The sequence below is a fragment of the Acanthaster planci genome, linkage group LG02, assembly GCF_054643075.1.
Source record: "Acanthaster planci isolate LZ-2023a linkage group LG02, COTS_SCS, whole genome shotgun sequence".
Classification (NCBI taxonomy): domain Eukaryota; kingdom Metazoa; phylum Echinodermata; class Asteroidea; order Valvatida; family Acanthasteridae; genus Acanthaster; species Acanthaster planci.
This window is the reverse complement of record NC_141778.1, coordinates 13,416,993-13,431,650: the sequence shown is the minus strand read 5'-3', so window position 1 is coordinate 13,431,650 and position 14,658 is coordinate 13,416,993. Positions and strand designations below refer to the sequence as shown.

At 41.5% G+C, this 14,658-nt stretch overlaps 3 protein-coding genes across 5 annotated transcripts in view; 2 read left to right on the top strand and 1 right to left on the bottom strand.

Annotated features, from left to right (window-relative positions):
- Positions 1-4,195, bottom strand: part of LOC110973312 (sacsin-like) — a 29,555-nt gene extending 25,360 nt beyond the window's left edge. The window contains exon 1 of the mRNA XM_022224008.2: positions 3,952-4,195. The gene's annotated coding sequence lies outside the window, so the exon portion shown is untranslated. The remainder of the gene's footprint in view (positions 1-3,951) is intronic.
- Positions 4,196-6,173: 1,978 nt separating this feature from the next.
- On the top strand, positions 6,174-9,196 carry LOC110973243 (perivitellin-2 31 kDa subunit-like). Its single transcript, XM_022223924.2, has 3 exons — positions 6,174-6,305; positions 6,677-6,743; positions 7,015-9,196. Exons 2-3 carry the CDS (start codon positions 6,730-6,732, stop codon positions 7,964-7,966), a joined length of 966 nt encoding a protein of 321 aa, XP_022079616.1. The 5' UTR covers positions 6,174-6,305; positions 6,677-6,729; the 3' UTR covers positions 7,967-9,196.
- A 603-nt stretch (positions 9,197-9,799) lies between these two features.
- Positions 9,800-14,658, top strand: part of LOC110973183 (sacsin-like) — a 37,205-nt gene continuing 32,346 nt past the window's right edge. Inside the window, exon 1 of one of the 3 annotated variants that reach the window (XM_087132580.1) lies at positions 9,800-9,999. The gene's annotated coding sequence lies outside the window, so the exon portion shown is untranslated. The remainder of the gene's footprint in view (positions 10,000-14,658) is intronic. The other 2 variants (XM_087132579.1, XM_022223797.2) reach the window with 2 other exon arrangements.

Here is a 14,658-nt window from a genome sequence, read left to right as displayed (position 1 = left end):
GCCGACGCGGTGGTTAAATCTATTCGTTTGACGAATAAATCGTCTTCATTTATCGATTTCAAGGAGAAACGAAGTTTTAATGAGGCAAAAATTCCCAAATTTTGTGGTACACTTTTCTCATAATGTATAGGATGAAATATCTTGAGCAGCATATTTTTTTTAGAAAGGGTGTACCCTGACTTAAACTATTACAAGAAAATTACAAAGTGGCAGACAGGAATATATGTTTTATTATTAGAGAAAATCCAATTTAATTTCTGCTTTGATATTGTGCCGGCCGTAACACGCATTGAACCAGCTCTGAGCTTAAGTTGCACATCCTTGGGTAAATGGTCCGTGTCTGTATATACATGTACATGTATGTTGCATGGGCTGAGGAGGTGGCCGCGTAAGTCACACTAATTAATCATGTAATCAATCGGACCGTTAATCTGTGGTTTTTAGCACCTCCGCGGGTGGAGAGCTGGACAGGCCAAACCGTTACGAATTACATGTATAAACATCGTCAAACTACATTTTTGCCTACATGCAGGCTCATTTTTCACAGTGAAAATGGGCTTACTTTGCCACGTAAGAAATTTTCACGGTGGATAAGTGTCAAGTATAATTATTTTCACCGTGTTGAGATGTATAGAGACCTAAAGGGGAATGTGACAGCAAGGGAATGAACGAAGGATTGTAATGATTCGAGGCCGCAGGCGGAACTGCTTGTACTCATGCTTAATTGAATAGAGTAGGCCAATCGTGATGCTTACGTGGTCATTTACTGAGTTGTTGGATAATTAAATAAGATTAATCGTCTTGGAGAAACATAAACAATTTGAAAGCAAAAACTGCCTCAAGGCCTGTTCATACTGTACTGGCAGGCGAATGCAAAATCAATGCAAATTTGACGTCACAAAATATCGGCGGCAAAATTCACTCGAGTTGAAATGGTTCCATTTTGACGACTTCACAAAGTGAATAATCAGACGTCAAAATTTCGAAATATTTTGCAACTTTTTCCTTCCAAAAATGGAATATCATAAAAGAAAAAAAAACTACTTTAACTTTAGAGAAAAATCACACACATCAGAACAGGTTTAAATGTAGCGGCCGTCGCAATAATAATTTCTTCCTTCTGAAAAAAACACGACGTACAATAGAAATTTTGAGTAGGCCTAATTACACGTGGGAAATGTAAACTCCGTTTGGGAAAAACTCAAAGAAGAATATGAACATGCAAGGTTTCAGTTTGACAGCCTATAACCACGTGAATGTTTGCAAAAGTGCAGATCACACAGAGGGTAACGGCATCGTATGACTTCGTCCCTTAGACTAAATTATGCCAGCAGGAACAAAATCATGTGAACCAGGAATGACTAGGTCTAACACACCAACTGCTGTTCACCAAGTCCATGGATATTATTTTCCCAAAATTTGTTTATTTGGCAAAGACATTAAAAAAAAAGCGACACATAATTATGACTGGCCCCTTTACCCACTTCCCAACAAAGACGTACATGTTTCATGTTTAACATTTTTACCTGGACAAAATTGTGCGTTTGACTCTGGAAAGCTAATCATTTTGATATTAGGCGTAGAAACGGCACGTATATGATCGTACGACGCATCAACATGTAACATTAGAGAGAAAAATCAGCAAGCTGTTATTCATTTGACTTTATACTTTAAAAACACATGTGACCAAGATTTGTACAGAAGAATTCATTGAAACAGTTTCTTTATGATTTTTTAAAAGATGAAACTGATCGATACATTCGTCAGTTATAGGGTCCAACTTGTAAATTTAATTTTGAACATCTTTTGTGGAATTTTTCACATCTAAATCAAATATAAGAAAGCTATCTGCGATCTGCTGTTGGGTTCTCTAAAAAAAGAAGTCCACGTTTTAAAATCTCCGCTTTTTAAAAACCTGAAAAACTGTTTCCTGACACACGTTTCCTGACAAATGAAGACACTGTTGCCGCGATGGTGCAGGAAGACAATGCGAATCCAAGATTTTAACAATCCGTTACTTTCAGTGGGGCCCTCTGGCAACTACAATTACATTTCTCTTTGCTTTAATGATACAAACAGTCATGCGAATTTTAGAATGAGAGAGAAGACCTACAACAACAAATCTTGCGTTTAATAACGATCCGGCTCCAAATTTCAACAGCATCCTAGAGATTTAATCATTATGCATAGCATATATTGAACGCACTTCTAGTTTCTAAAGACAAAGACTATTGACTAATGCAAGGACATTCTTTGTCTTAAAAAAACACAACTCTAAACATAAGCAAGAACGGCGCCCATTCACATTTTTGTTACCAGCAAGCACTGGAAGATGGACTTCATATCAAATTGTTTCATTCATTAATACATCCCAATGTTGAAGAAATTCAAAGGCTAAAACATTGCAACTACTTGGGACATCGTTCCACCTCAGTTGAACTGTGGGTGATTCTGCCTGTGAACGAGGACGGGGTACGCGCATCACGAACATACATGTAAGGTGTCATCAGTTTGAGAAAGGAATGCAAAGATTGGCCAAGTTATCAGCGACATTATCTGAGTACCACAATCGAATACATAACCCTGTCAGGGCTAAAACGGTCCGGTATTAGGCATCACGTGAAAAAGACATCCCTGTGCATGGAACAATGGCTTATAGTTATGATTATTTTTAGAGACTAAAAGCAAAGACATGTTATGGCCAGTCAACATTGCGTGCTCGGGTTTTCTCCCCGAAGCACGCAACACTGACACGTGGACAGCGTGGGGTCACATGTGTACGGAGCCCGGGAGGGGACACGGTGGATTTTTTTAATCTCTCGTGAGAATATAGGCTGCAGAATTCTTTTTACGCCTACACGGATGTAAGCAGTCTGCATTATCGCATGTCGGTGTCGTTTCCCAACACGCAATACTGATTTGTAGACATACAATACAGGAGTACATCACCAGCAGGCCATTCGCTACGGACTCCAACTGTTTTGTGAGAACAAAATGAACAAAGAAATTGCGCCCGTTCCGTGTCAAGTTCGTAAAGTGTATATAATGTTTGCTAAATGCTAAGGTATTTAGAAGATCTGGAAAAAGGTTACAGTTTTCCTCTTTGCTGCTTCAAAGATGTCGTAGTGGCAGGGGATTTGCAAGAATTTACTTATGGTATCTCTGGGAAAGGAAAGTTACAGTATATGTGCTGCAGTACACTGCAAACATGGCTTTTCTGCAATTAAACCAAATCAACAATGCTGCAAATTGGAGTCTTGGCCAATCTATTGGAAATACAAAACCTTGCAGAAAAAGTATGGCACCGATTAATTGCCACCACGATCAAAACATAATGAATTGTAGTAAATAATCAAAATATCAAGCCATCTTCAAACATGTAGGTATACGGCCTAAGGTCGCGTCCAAAACCAAATTGTCAGGGGTTTGGGCAAACAAGTTTTTTTGGGGGGGGGGTTGGAAATGTTTTTATATATTATTTTATGGTCTTTCTGAGGGAGTGAGACTACATTTGGGGGCTTTCAGCAGGCATTTTGAAGGGAAATGATTAAGACTAAAAAATTCGTCTCCCTCTTGTCAGTTTTCCCCCCAAACGTTTTGGTTTCTGTTCTTTTGGTGGGTGGGGAGGGGACGGCCTCCCCTCCCCCATCCACCCTTGTAAGCCCACACAAGGAATAGACCTTGAATAAAACTTCCAAAAAAATAAAAAGATTTGAAAATCCTTAGGCCTTATGTGCACGCAGGTCCTTTTGCCCATTATTAAACATCAATAAGTAGAATCGGCAATAAAGCCCGGCTACACAGCTAAGTAGTAAGTACTGCAGCTAAAGACACACAAACAAAAATGCAGTTGCTGCAACCATTTTATGCATATATACACACAATGTAAACGAAGGCCGAAAAGGCCGTCACAAAATGGAAGAAAAAATAAAAACGTTCAAGACGACTCACCGGTCATCTACAGCCAACACCGACGAACGGATGGCAGCGTGCTGTCTCGAGAAGAACTATAATGATATCTTCATTGTGCACCATACAAGTCTCATGTATTGGGCTTGACACAGCTACCGCGGTAAATTTCGAGGAACAGTAGAGACACGCTAACAACAGACGGAGCCTTGAATCTGGAAGACCGTTTCTCACCCCGGCCCACCCAGCGCATGCATAGAACGAAATGATGTGCTCACGTTGCAATCTTGCACATACACATGTACATGACATAAGGTCATTGTCATTGCTATGCCACGAGTTGGCCGCATGATCAGGGGTCATTTCTCATTCGGGGATTCCCCGCAGCACGCAAGCTTTTTCAAATTTCCCATCATGCCCTAAGAAATTAAATGTGTATTGGTCCGTCAGTTCTGTGCATTGTGTTTGTTTTTTAGTTCCTAGGTTTTCATTTAGAAAAATTTTTTTTCAATAACTCTTTCATAGCATGTGCACTTCATGAATGAGCAATTCTTTTGTGATTTCCCGCACTGTGCGTACATGCCTCACAGTCCTTTCATTTCACGGGCACTGAACTGTTCGTGCCATGTGATTTACATTTTCCCTTCCCACACTTCTTATATAGCCTAGTACTTTGTTCTATTCACTGCTGTAGCATCCTGTGCTTGTGTTGTCCGCAATATGGTGAAATCTGAACTACGCTGGAGTATTGTAACATAAATGAATAATGGTAGAATGTGGGGCAGGAAGGAAATGGAGCTCGGCTTTTTTTTCTCACATTTTAGCTGAAACCCGGCAGAACTTAATAAGGCAAACAAATGCAGAGGGCAAGACAGAAAAATTTAATCATCAGAACAGATGCAAACTCTTGACTACAAACTGATGGAATATAACACTACATCTGGTCCAAGGAAATCATAGATGCAGAACTGGGAGCGAAAAGAAAAACTTGATTCCTTTGTTACAACATTTCCAAACCAGCTTTTTTATGTCCTCGTGGTTTAAGTTTGTAGTACAAACAGGAAATGAAACCAGATGGCAAACACATCTCAATTTTTTCCATTTTGTTCTCTCATTGGTGCTCATTTAATTCTACATCCGTTTAGCAATAATCATATCTGCTAAAGCCAGCCTCTCCAACTCAAAAGGATGACCGGATGACATCTCCAAGGTACATGGGCGTAATTCCCGCGGGATGGAGGTATAAATTCCCCCTTTTTTGAGATGGGGGATGGGCTATTGAATCACCTCCTGCCCCATTTTGTGGAATGCAAAAAAATAAATGTGAAGACTTTTTTGGACTTCCCAGAGACTAAAACTATCACTCAAAGAGGGAAAACAATAAAAAAGCAATCAATATTCCATTCTGTTTTAAAGATGCTGCATGAATGTAACACACAATACAGATGGACATCTATATCATGAAACTCTGTATCATATAATACTGTCAGCCCCCGGCTTTCCTCATATTTCCATGGTCGGGCAAGTCACCCCCAGATCCCACTCCCATCCTCACCCCCAATTTCTGGCACATATTCACGCCATTGTCACTGTGAATTTTGGAGAATAATTCACATTGCACTTCTGCTAGAAACAAGTTTTAATGGGCTATTGACTGCTGATTATAAACCATCTCTAAATTCCAAACTATGAATCCTTTTTCAGTTATTTTCGAAGCACTGAGTCAATTTCAAATCAGCCGTTTAAAAGGGAATAATTGTCTTTGTAATTACATAGGATGAACAGTCTCAAGCACTCCGTCCGCCAAAGGTGACAAATTTAAACAAGGTCCTATATCAGAAATCCTTTTTGCGATTTCCGGAGCAAATGAGAATCGGTCCAATTACCGATTATGACAACATGGCTTACACCTGCCGTGTAAAGATTCAGACTTGCTCTACAATCAATTTCACGGGGATACGCAGAGTTCAGAATTTATAACCAGGTTATTAGTGTTGAACGGATGATGATAAGAAGCAAATCCACTGGAAATGGAGGCTACCGCAGGAATAATTGAGAAATAGGGGGTAATAACCGAAACCAATTGAAAAAGTGAGTCTCTTCTACACCTTTTGGCAATATTTTACGATGATACGGGCAGTAACTGGCTTATAACAAATGGTAATCTTTATATCCATCCAATGAGTATATTTTAGTTCCACGTTTTCAGAAATTCGTGCTTTACTGACTACAGAATGTAATTAAAAAAAAAACACGCACCACCCAGGAAGGTATATAACAAGCGCTACTTTTCTCTAGGCTTCACACTTGTGCAGCTCCATTTCGTAGCGGTCCAGCACTGAAACGACGAATCCTCAAGTGACCTTTTTGATTTGAAGAAACTGGGCCGTGTATATGTGAGTACCAGATCAGCTCTTAATAATGAGGGGAATAGAAGCTTTTAATGTTAAAGACTGGGATTGAAATACCACAAGGGGCGTAGCGACGGGGCTATGGGGATGCGCCCCCCATAGTTAATTTCGTTAGGAAAACGGAGCCTCAGTGTCAACTTTATCAACATTTAATTAAATTTTTATGTGATATGTTTATTGTTCTGTTCTCGCTTTTGATATTTTGATGAAATTAATATGCTAACTGTTAAAGTGCTACGTATTACTACAAATCTGTAATCGGCAGCAGGAGCATTGCATCATACACTATATAAATTATGACGTGTCTCCACATCACTATCCGTTACTTTTATCCGTCCATTATGGCCTGTTTACAGGTGAAAAACACCACTCTCAGTTTTAACGAAGAACGCACTTTGAATAATCTGCTATGGCCTTTGTATGGTAAGTTTGTGATTTCGTATGCTTTGTTTATTAGCTGCGTCATTTTACTTGAAGACTGAAATGTTAAAATTTAAACACCTTCAGTGTTACAATGAAACAAATATATCGTTGGGCACGGCAACATTGACAATGATACTAAGGGCACGAATAATGAGTACTTTTCTCTCCTGTTGCTGATTTCTTAGCAGCATAATTATTGGAAACCAACGTCCTTTCTCAAGCTGACTTTTATAAGGAGCGAAAACCACTTTCGTTTTTTTTTCATCTTCAGTTGGAAGCGCATGTTAATTTTGTTGGTGGCGATAGGGATACTGATGGCGCACTGCCAAAGACTTGAGGACAGTCTGGCCGAGGAGGAAACTCAACAGATCGAGAGGAACTCAAGGGAAATCGATGACGATGCATCAGCTGATGGCCTGGCTGTGTCTGATTACTGGACCAAAATTGGCGGATCCATGATCCGTCCTTCGGTTGGTCGTTGTGGAGTCTGGGGAGTTAACATTTTTTTTTCTGTGTATTATCGCCGTAACACCTACGATAACCCGAAAAGTTTGGGTGACGGGTGGCTTGGGGTTTTAAATGACAAACCGATTAAAATCAGGCAAGTAAGTGTAGGCTACAATACAGTTTGGGCGCTTGACCAATATTATAAACCGTATTATCGAGAAGGCATAACTGCCTCTGAACCTACGGGGACTAAATGGGTGAAACTGTCCGACAAAACGCGGGTGAAGTACATCAGCGTAACTCAGAAGGGTCATGTTTGGGGTCTATCAGAGAGAGACGAACCCATTTTTCGTAAAGGGGCGAGTAACACCAACATCGCCGGAAGTGAGTGGCAAAAAGTTCCCGGATCGAGAATGCAAAGCATAAAGGCAGGTGAAGCAGGTGTGTGGGGTATCAACTGGGGGTTGCCAGAGAATAACCAACTTTGGTACAGGAAGGGTACCTACGGCGACCCAGACACCAATACAATTGGGTCTGAGTGGTTGGCTGTTGGAGGGGTATTTTCATACATCAGCGTAGGGGATCAAAGGGTGTATGGAACAAATTATACCAGCGAAATTTTCTACCGTAGTGGGATATCGGCTACAGTGCCAACTGGTGACAAGTGGGTAGAAACAGATACTGGTGTCAGAGGGTTAAGTGAGCTGGCGTACCTGAAAGACACTCTGTGGGCTATTGACTACAACAGAGCGATACTCGCCAAGATTGTAACCTAGTTCTTCAACTGGGCACTTTAAATACAATATGAACACTAAACCATGGTCTCATGTGTGGCCCTATTTAAATTTGAGAGAATTCTTTCACATGAGCAGTGATTGGGTGGCGGGTGTTTTTGAGAATTCGATAAGATCAAGTGCGATATCATGCGTGCATCATGTGTGATATCATGAGCGTATCTTGCAATAAGCTCATGGAGGAATTATTCCATGATACACTGTACATTTTCACAGATCCACTTTAAAAAAATTTCATCTGCTTCACAGTTAAGACTATGCTTCCAACTCAGATTGAAAACGTCTTGAATCATGTTCCGATTTTTTTTAGTCCATTGCATTAATTAATTAATGTAAATGGTTAGAGAAATTCACATTAAGGTTTTAATCAATGCTAATTTTAATTTATGTCTTGTGATTCATATCATGTTGTGGCTAATTAAAGTCTTATTATGCATCCATAAATGTGAATTGGTATCATTCATAGAAAGATTAATTACATTGGCTGATAAGTATGAGTATTATTCTTCAAACTTTGAATTATAAGTTTTTTGTATAAGGTTTAATTATGGAAACTCTCTTATAATACAGTTTTGAACCTGGTAATATTCATGAAAACCATGTCCAAACACCGCTTATTTTTCAAATTTAAACAATGGGAGAACTTGTTGGTTTTGTTCATTTCCCGAACGTGTCCCGTTCAGGCATAGATCGATCTCCACTACTGTATGAGTTTCATTGTTTGAGAAATCTTCTGAATGAAGTATAATATAAAATTTGTGCTTGCCTTAAACCGAAAACATTGTTCCTACGATGAGGGTGTTATTCCGGACTAAATATTTTATTTATCCATAGTTTCTGAGATATGAAAACACTGAAATATTTATCATCTGAGCACAGCAGAGTAAAATAACATGCACATCAAAACTCACAACGCAAATTTATACAGAACCAAGCGCGAATAAACTACAAGGGTAAGGGAACCAGTCTACTCAGTGGCACACAGTTGTGGGGAATCCCCGAATGAGAAACATGTTTTCAAGTCTTGACTGGCTCCCGGTCCCTACAGTATCAGTCGGACTACGTAGAGGGATTGTAGTGAGAAATGAATTTCGTAGTTATTCCCCAGGGTTTATGTTAATTTTGAAATAGCATTTGCTCTCACCGTGCAATGCATAATCAGTAGGCCCTATGTCAACGTATTAAACATTTTGCTTTTTCTTCTTTATAATTGGGGCACATATTCATTAATTAAACATTGCTGGATATGTGGTAAAGGAGCAAGATAATTATTTGTGATGTTAATTTGACATGAGTCATGATCGAGAAAATGCGAAAACACACCCCTGGCCCCCATTGGCTCCGCCACGCACCACTGATACAGTATGCCAAACTCTGACAAGGGGAACGTACGTATTTGCTAGGGGCGAACTAGCGGTGGATCCAACTATATTCATTCAGACGGGGATCAGTCAATGTTGAGTCAGCACTTGTTTTACTGACGTCAGGGGTGTTTATTTAATGAGGGCGGAAACCTAGTCTTGGCTCAAGACGTTAAAACTAGATCGTGGGAAAATGCACTGTACCCTCTCCCGCAGAGAAGATCAGCACGCCAACTGTTTCCGAATTACTTAATGTCTGTGACTTTGAATAACACGACATTGTACACTGACCTCGTAATATTTATACTTTAAAATATTTCTAAGTAGGGCTAAGTTTGACATGGCCTCATTTGCGAGAAGAATTATACTCTGCAAGGGTGCTCTGCAAAAACCTCTATTAATCACTCACGTCTTGGACCAAGACTATTCACACTAGGAATAGATCTATAATTTACTGCAGACATGATTTTTCGTTTCCGCCACGCCATTTGGGGTAAAAATCGAAGGACTGCTTGACTCAAGACAGCGTTTTGCAAGCCCTTAAGCGAGATTGTCTAATCTTTTACACTCGTGCCCCTTCGTGAGTTCAGTTGAATTCTGCCATCGTCATTTGATACAGCATTGGTTACAGCTCAGCAATCACCATTGAGATCGGTGAGTCTTCTGCTTTTTGTTTTGCCTTTTCATTTTAATTAGCAGAAGCAGAATGGTCATCCAATAATATTGCCCTCCATCTGGGCTCGAAAGTAGGTTTTGAATGTTGTCAAACACACACTTGGAGACTCACATTTTCTATTGGTGCTTGGGTCTGTCCGTAACCCATGGTCTGGCGAATTGTAGGGTCTGACCAGTTCGCACAAATGTGCGTTTTTACTATTGCAGCGGCGCAGAACAATCAACTCTTTTGTAGAGTCGATTCCACAGGGATTTTCAGTTATGAACAATTCATTCAAGACTCTAGAAGGAGAATTTCGGGAGATCTGCCGACTGTGTCTTCGGTCGAGGGGCTGTCCGAGTCAGCGAGGCGATACCCTTAACTTCCAGTCCCATGCACATTATGAAATAGCCTGCACAGACAACAGCAATTCAAATTCCTTCAAATTTCATATATTTCTGCATTTTATGGCCCGTTGATTGAAGGTTTAATGAACAAAACAAAATAAAACAAAAAAGGTTGGATGGAACGAAGAAGCTTGCAACAGTTAATGCTGGCTTATATTTATGTTAAATTTTGACAAGTAGAACTGTTAATTTTGAAAATATATGCATCAGTGTTCAAAATGGCGACAGGTTTCGCAGTTATTTCAGGGTGTGTATGAAGATCGTCTTTGGATGTAAATCTCTCAAACATGTTTTTCAGTATGGAAAATTCAGCCGAATGAAAGATGGGAAAAAGATAATGCGAAAATTAAAGAATGATGAACGAAAACGGAAGACGCTCTGTTGGTGGAGAGCGTGTGGCAAACGATATTTGCAAAGCGAAAACCCACTCGGTTTGAAAATCATTGCTACTGATTTTCCACAACAAAATAGTACCTCACAAATCGAAGGCACAATGAGGAAGTGTCAAACCATTCCAGGTACCCAAGCTTCCACCAATAAATTCTGATTTGTGTGCGCATGCGCATAAATGGCATGTAGAGGCAAAAAGCTTTAGCGGCCCATTGCAAATATACAAGAAGGGCATAAATTTCAACGTCAGTTTCTCTTAGCTACAGCACTTTTTTCACTTTCATTTTCGGAAAACCCTCTAAAATCGTTATACATATAGCTATTACTTTCTGGTGTGAGAGGAATTTCTGAGAGCAAAATGAAAACTTGAAAAATTTTGCTCGTTTGAAGCGCACAAGGGCGGACGAAATCAGAAGAGTTCCTTTCTCTGGGAGTTAGGAAACAAATTGTGAGAAGCGTTGGATCACCATCCACCATTCTCGGTCGTCGATGTACGTGACGAAAGAAACCTGAACAAGTCTGAAGCTCTAGCCCGCAATTCACCTTGCGTGCAGCCCGCAATTCAGCTTATTACGAGTGGTGCATACCCAGGAGTACATATTAACTATAATTGGACAATTGTGTGAGGATCATTCTAATGGACCCTTTCATGTTTCCATAATGTATAATAAATTCCACTTTGTGAGAGGTTTAGATCCAAAATGTGGAGCGTTAGAGTTTTACTTTATCATAACTTTGTCCTATAGTGTTTTTTAATTCGTGCTATTGTATGGGTTTCAATGACCGGTTACAGTACTATTATAAGATGGGTGAATAGGTCACACTGTATAAATAGATAATGCAGATGATAACGTACAAGTAAGCACTACAGCATCGTGCTTTTAATATTGTGACAAAATGCTTCTTCACAGTGCGGTGTTGAAATGGACGATGGACAAAGGTTTCCAGATATTTGAAAAACAATCAAACGGTGCTTGAAAATATGAAGATTTCGTCGCCTCAACTCTAATCCTTATCGAAAAAACCTCAGAGGAAGTAACTAATTTCATGCGAAGCGTTTTGGTTTTTGCTCATAGAGCGCTCAAACAAATGTACTTTTGCGTTTAGCTGAAGTGGGTTCTGATTCACCAGCATGAAACTTAAGCTTCTGAAAAGACTTGAAATCAAGTCGGAAATTGACTGGGTGTAGTCTACTTTCCTCACGATGCGTACGCGGTGCGGTTTGTCGTTCAGTTTAATTAACAACTCGCGGGGACAGTAAAAAGTGCAACCTCGCTCCCCAATATGCCTGTCCGACGGTGCCCAGTTACTGACTAGAACAATTTGCAAGCCCTTTTGTGCAAAACATATAGGGCTCGTAAACTCCCATTCCTAGTACAGACAACTCCGTCGAGCCAATTCCAAATGCCAAAGGTTCTTCGGGCAACCCAAGATCCACAAGGCGGACACTCTATTACGCCCATCGTCACTTCAAGGGGGTCCAACTTAGAACACAGCTAGACATCTTGCCAAGATACTGCACCCCCTGGTTGGCAACACCGAACACCACATCAAGAAGTCAGACCAGTTCACCAGCTTCATTCAAGGCCTCACGCTCCAGCCAGACGACAGCATGGTCAGTTTTGACGTCGTCTCCCTCTTCACAAACGTCGTCCTCTTCCGAGGCCGCCACCATCACCAAGACATACTTCAGGCAGACCCCACCCTCAAGGGCCGCACCGATCTTATTCCAGAACAATTTCAAGACCTGCTGCCCAACTGTGTCAACTCATCAAGCCTCCGACGGAGTGATAGATTCTATGAATAAACAGCCGGAACCTCTATTGGATCCCCTATATCCCTGGTTTTGGCTGACGTACCGGTATTCTTCATGGAAGAATTTGAACAGCTCGCTATCAACACTGCAGATCACAGACCCAAGATTGGCTCTGGTACGTAGACGACACCTTCGTCATCTGGAAGCATGGGCAACATATCCTCCAGCTCTTCCTAGAACACCTCAATGGTTCAAAGCAACATCCAGTTCACAATGGAACAGGGAAAAGATGGTAACATCCCTTTTCTTGATGTTGAGGTATTGAGAAAGCGGGACAGCAGTCTCACCCGCTGAGTATAGTGGAAACCCACACACACACTGACATATACTCCCACGGCGCGTCCTTCCATCACCCCAAGACCAAGTCTTCAGTCAACCGGGCCCTTGTACGTAGGGCATGCAGCATGTGCGACAAGGAACACCTCACCCAAGAACTCCTTCACTTCTCCACGGCACTACAGCGGAATGCAAGATCCACCCCCGGCCGAAGGGTCTCCCGTACCCAAGCCAATGGTTAAGGCCTCTAGTTCCATTACCCTCCCCTACAGTACCTCCCAGTACATCCAGCACGTCCTTCACAAGCATGGCATTCGAATATTCCATACAACACCCCGAAAATGCAGAGCCTGCTGACTTTCTACATGGCCGGCACAACCCACTGCACAAGCTTGTGGTGTACAAGATCCCCTGCAAATGTGGCACAGTGTACATCGGCGAGACCGGCAGGGACCTCTCCACCAGACTCAACGAACACAAAGCCCATGGCAGGAAAGGGGAATACAAATGTCTGCCATTTCAAGCAAACCCACATCGAAGACCACAAGATCGACTGGAGCAAAGCCGAACTCTTTACCAGCATCAAGCACTGGCACTCACGTCGCTCCAGAGAAGCCATCGGGATCATCAACAACAACACAGTATCACAAGACATCGGTTTCCACATCAGCGACATCTGGCGTCCCATCCTCACATCTCAGTCCAATGGGTCCCCTGTACCCCAGGACATTTCCAGCTTATGGGTCTCCTGTACCCTTGGCTACCGTCCCCCACGCTCCCCTCCATCAGACTCGTCACACCTCAACGCCCCAAGCCACTGGTTGGACTCAGAGTTAGCATCTTGTCCACAACTCACCGCCCTCACACCACGTAAGCTGCCTCATCACTGGACCCTCTGCAGTCTCCTGACGACGGACAGAGCATACTGTCCGAAACATTGAGGATTGCCGGTTCTTTTCGAAACCCCACATACTCACGAAAGAGATACTGTATATCCGTTTAGATATCCATCTAGTTTACTCGCTACCTCTACCATAAAAAGCTTTAAGTCTCATATGGGGCTTACTACCAACACTGGATAGAGCACTCTGATTGGCTAAGAATCCCAATTATATGAGTATTTTTTAAGGACAGTTTGATTCGTCAGTGGAACGTTTATTAGTAAAAAAAAAACGGTTTCATTTATGGAAGAGGGTATTTACATTATTCTGAAAAGATGATCGACTTACCATAAAACGTTAAGTTGTTTTACCAAAAAAGATTGTTAGTAGATTTATCTTGAAATATATATGTAAAGCGTGTCTTTAAGCATCGTATTGAAATGGGGGTACTAATGTAAAATGTGAAAGAAAGTCGCATTAATTAAATATAGACATCCCTATGCATAAAATGGATGAGTCTGTTATGTAGAGTGAGGCTGCATCCGAATCTCTTGTCTAGAGCTAGGTCTAGGTCTTCGCTCCATTGAAAATGCGTGGAGACACGTAGACAATAGACCCAGCCATAGCTCTGGAAGCCCGTTTTGGACACGGCCTGAGTTCCAGTGAAATATATGGATAAGCAGTACAATTGTTGCATGTATGAATATCCTCCAAGAACCAGGTTGATCAAGACGTTAGGCGGGCACGATTGGCTCGCGGGCTGGCCGACGTGCGTCGAAGCCCGGTACTGACAGAAAATGACCACGCGTCGTACATTTTTACCGTATGGGCCGAATCAGCGTAACACGCTGGATGGATCTCAGGAAACGGTGGACGGGATAAGCACTG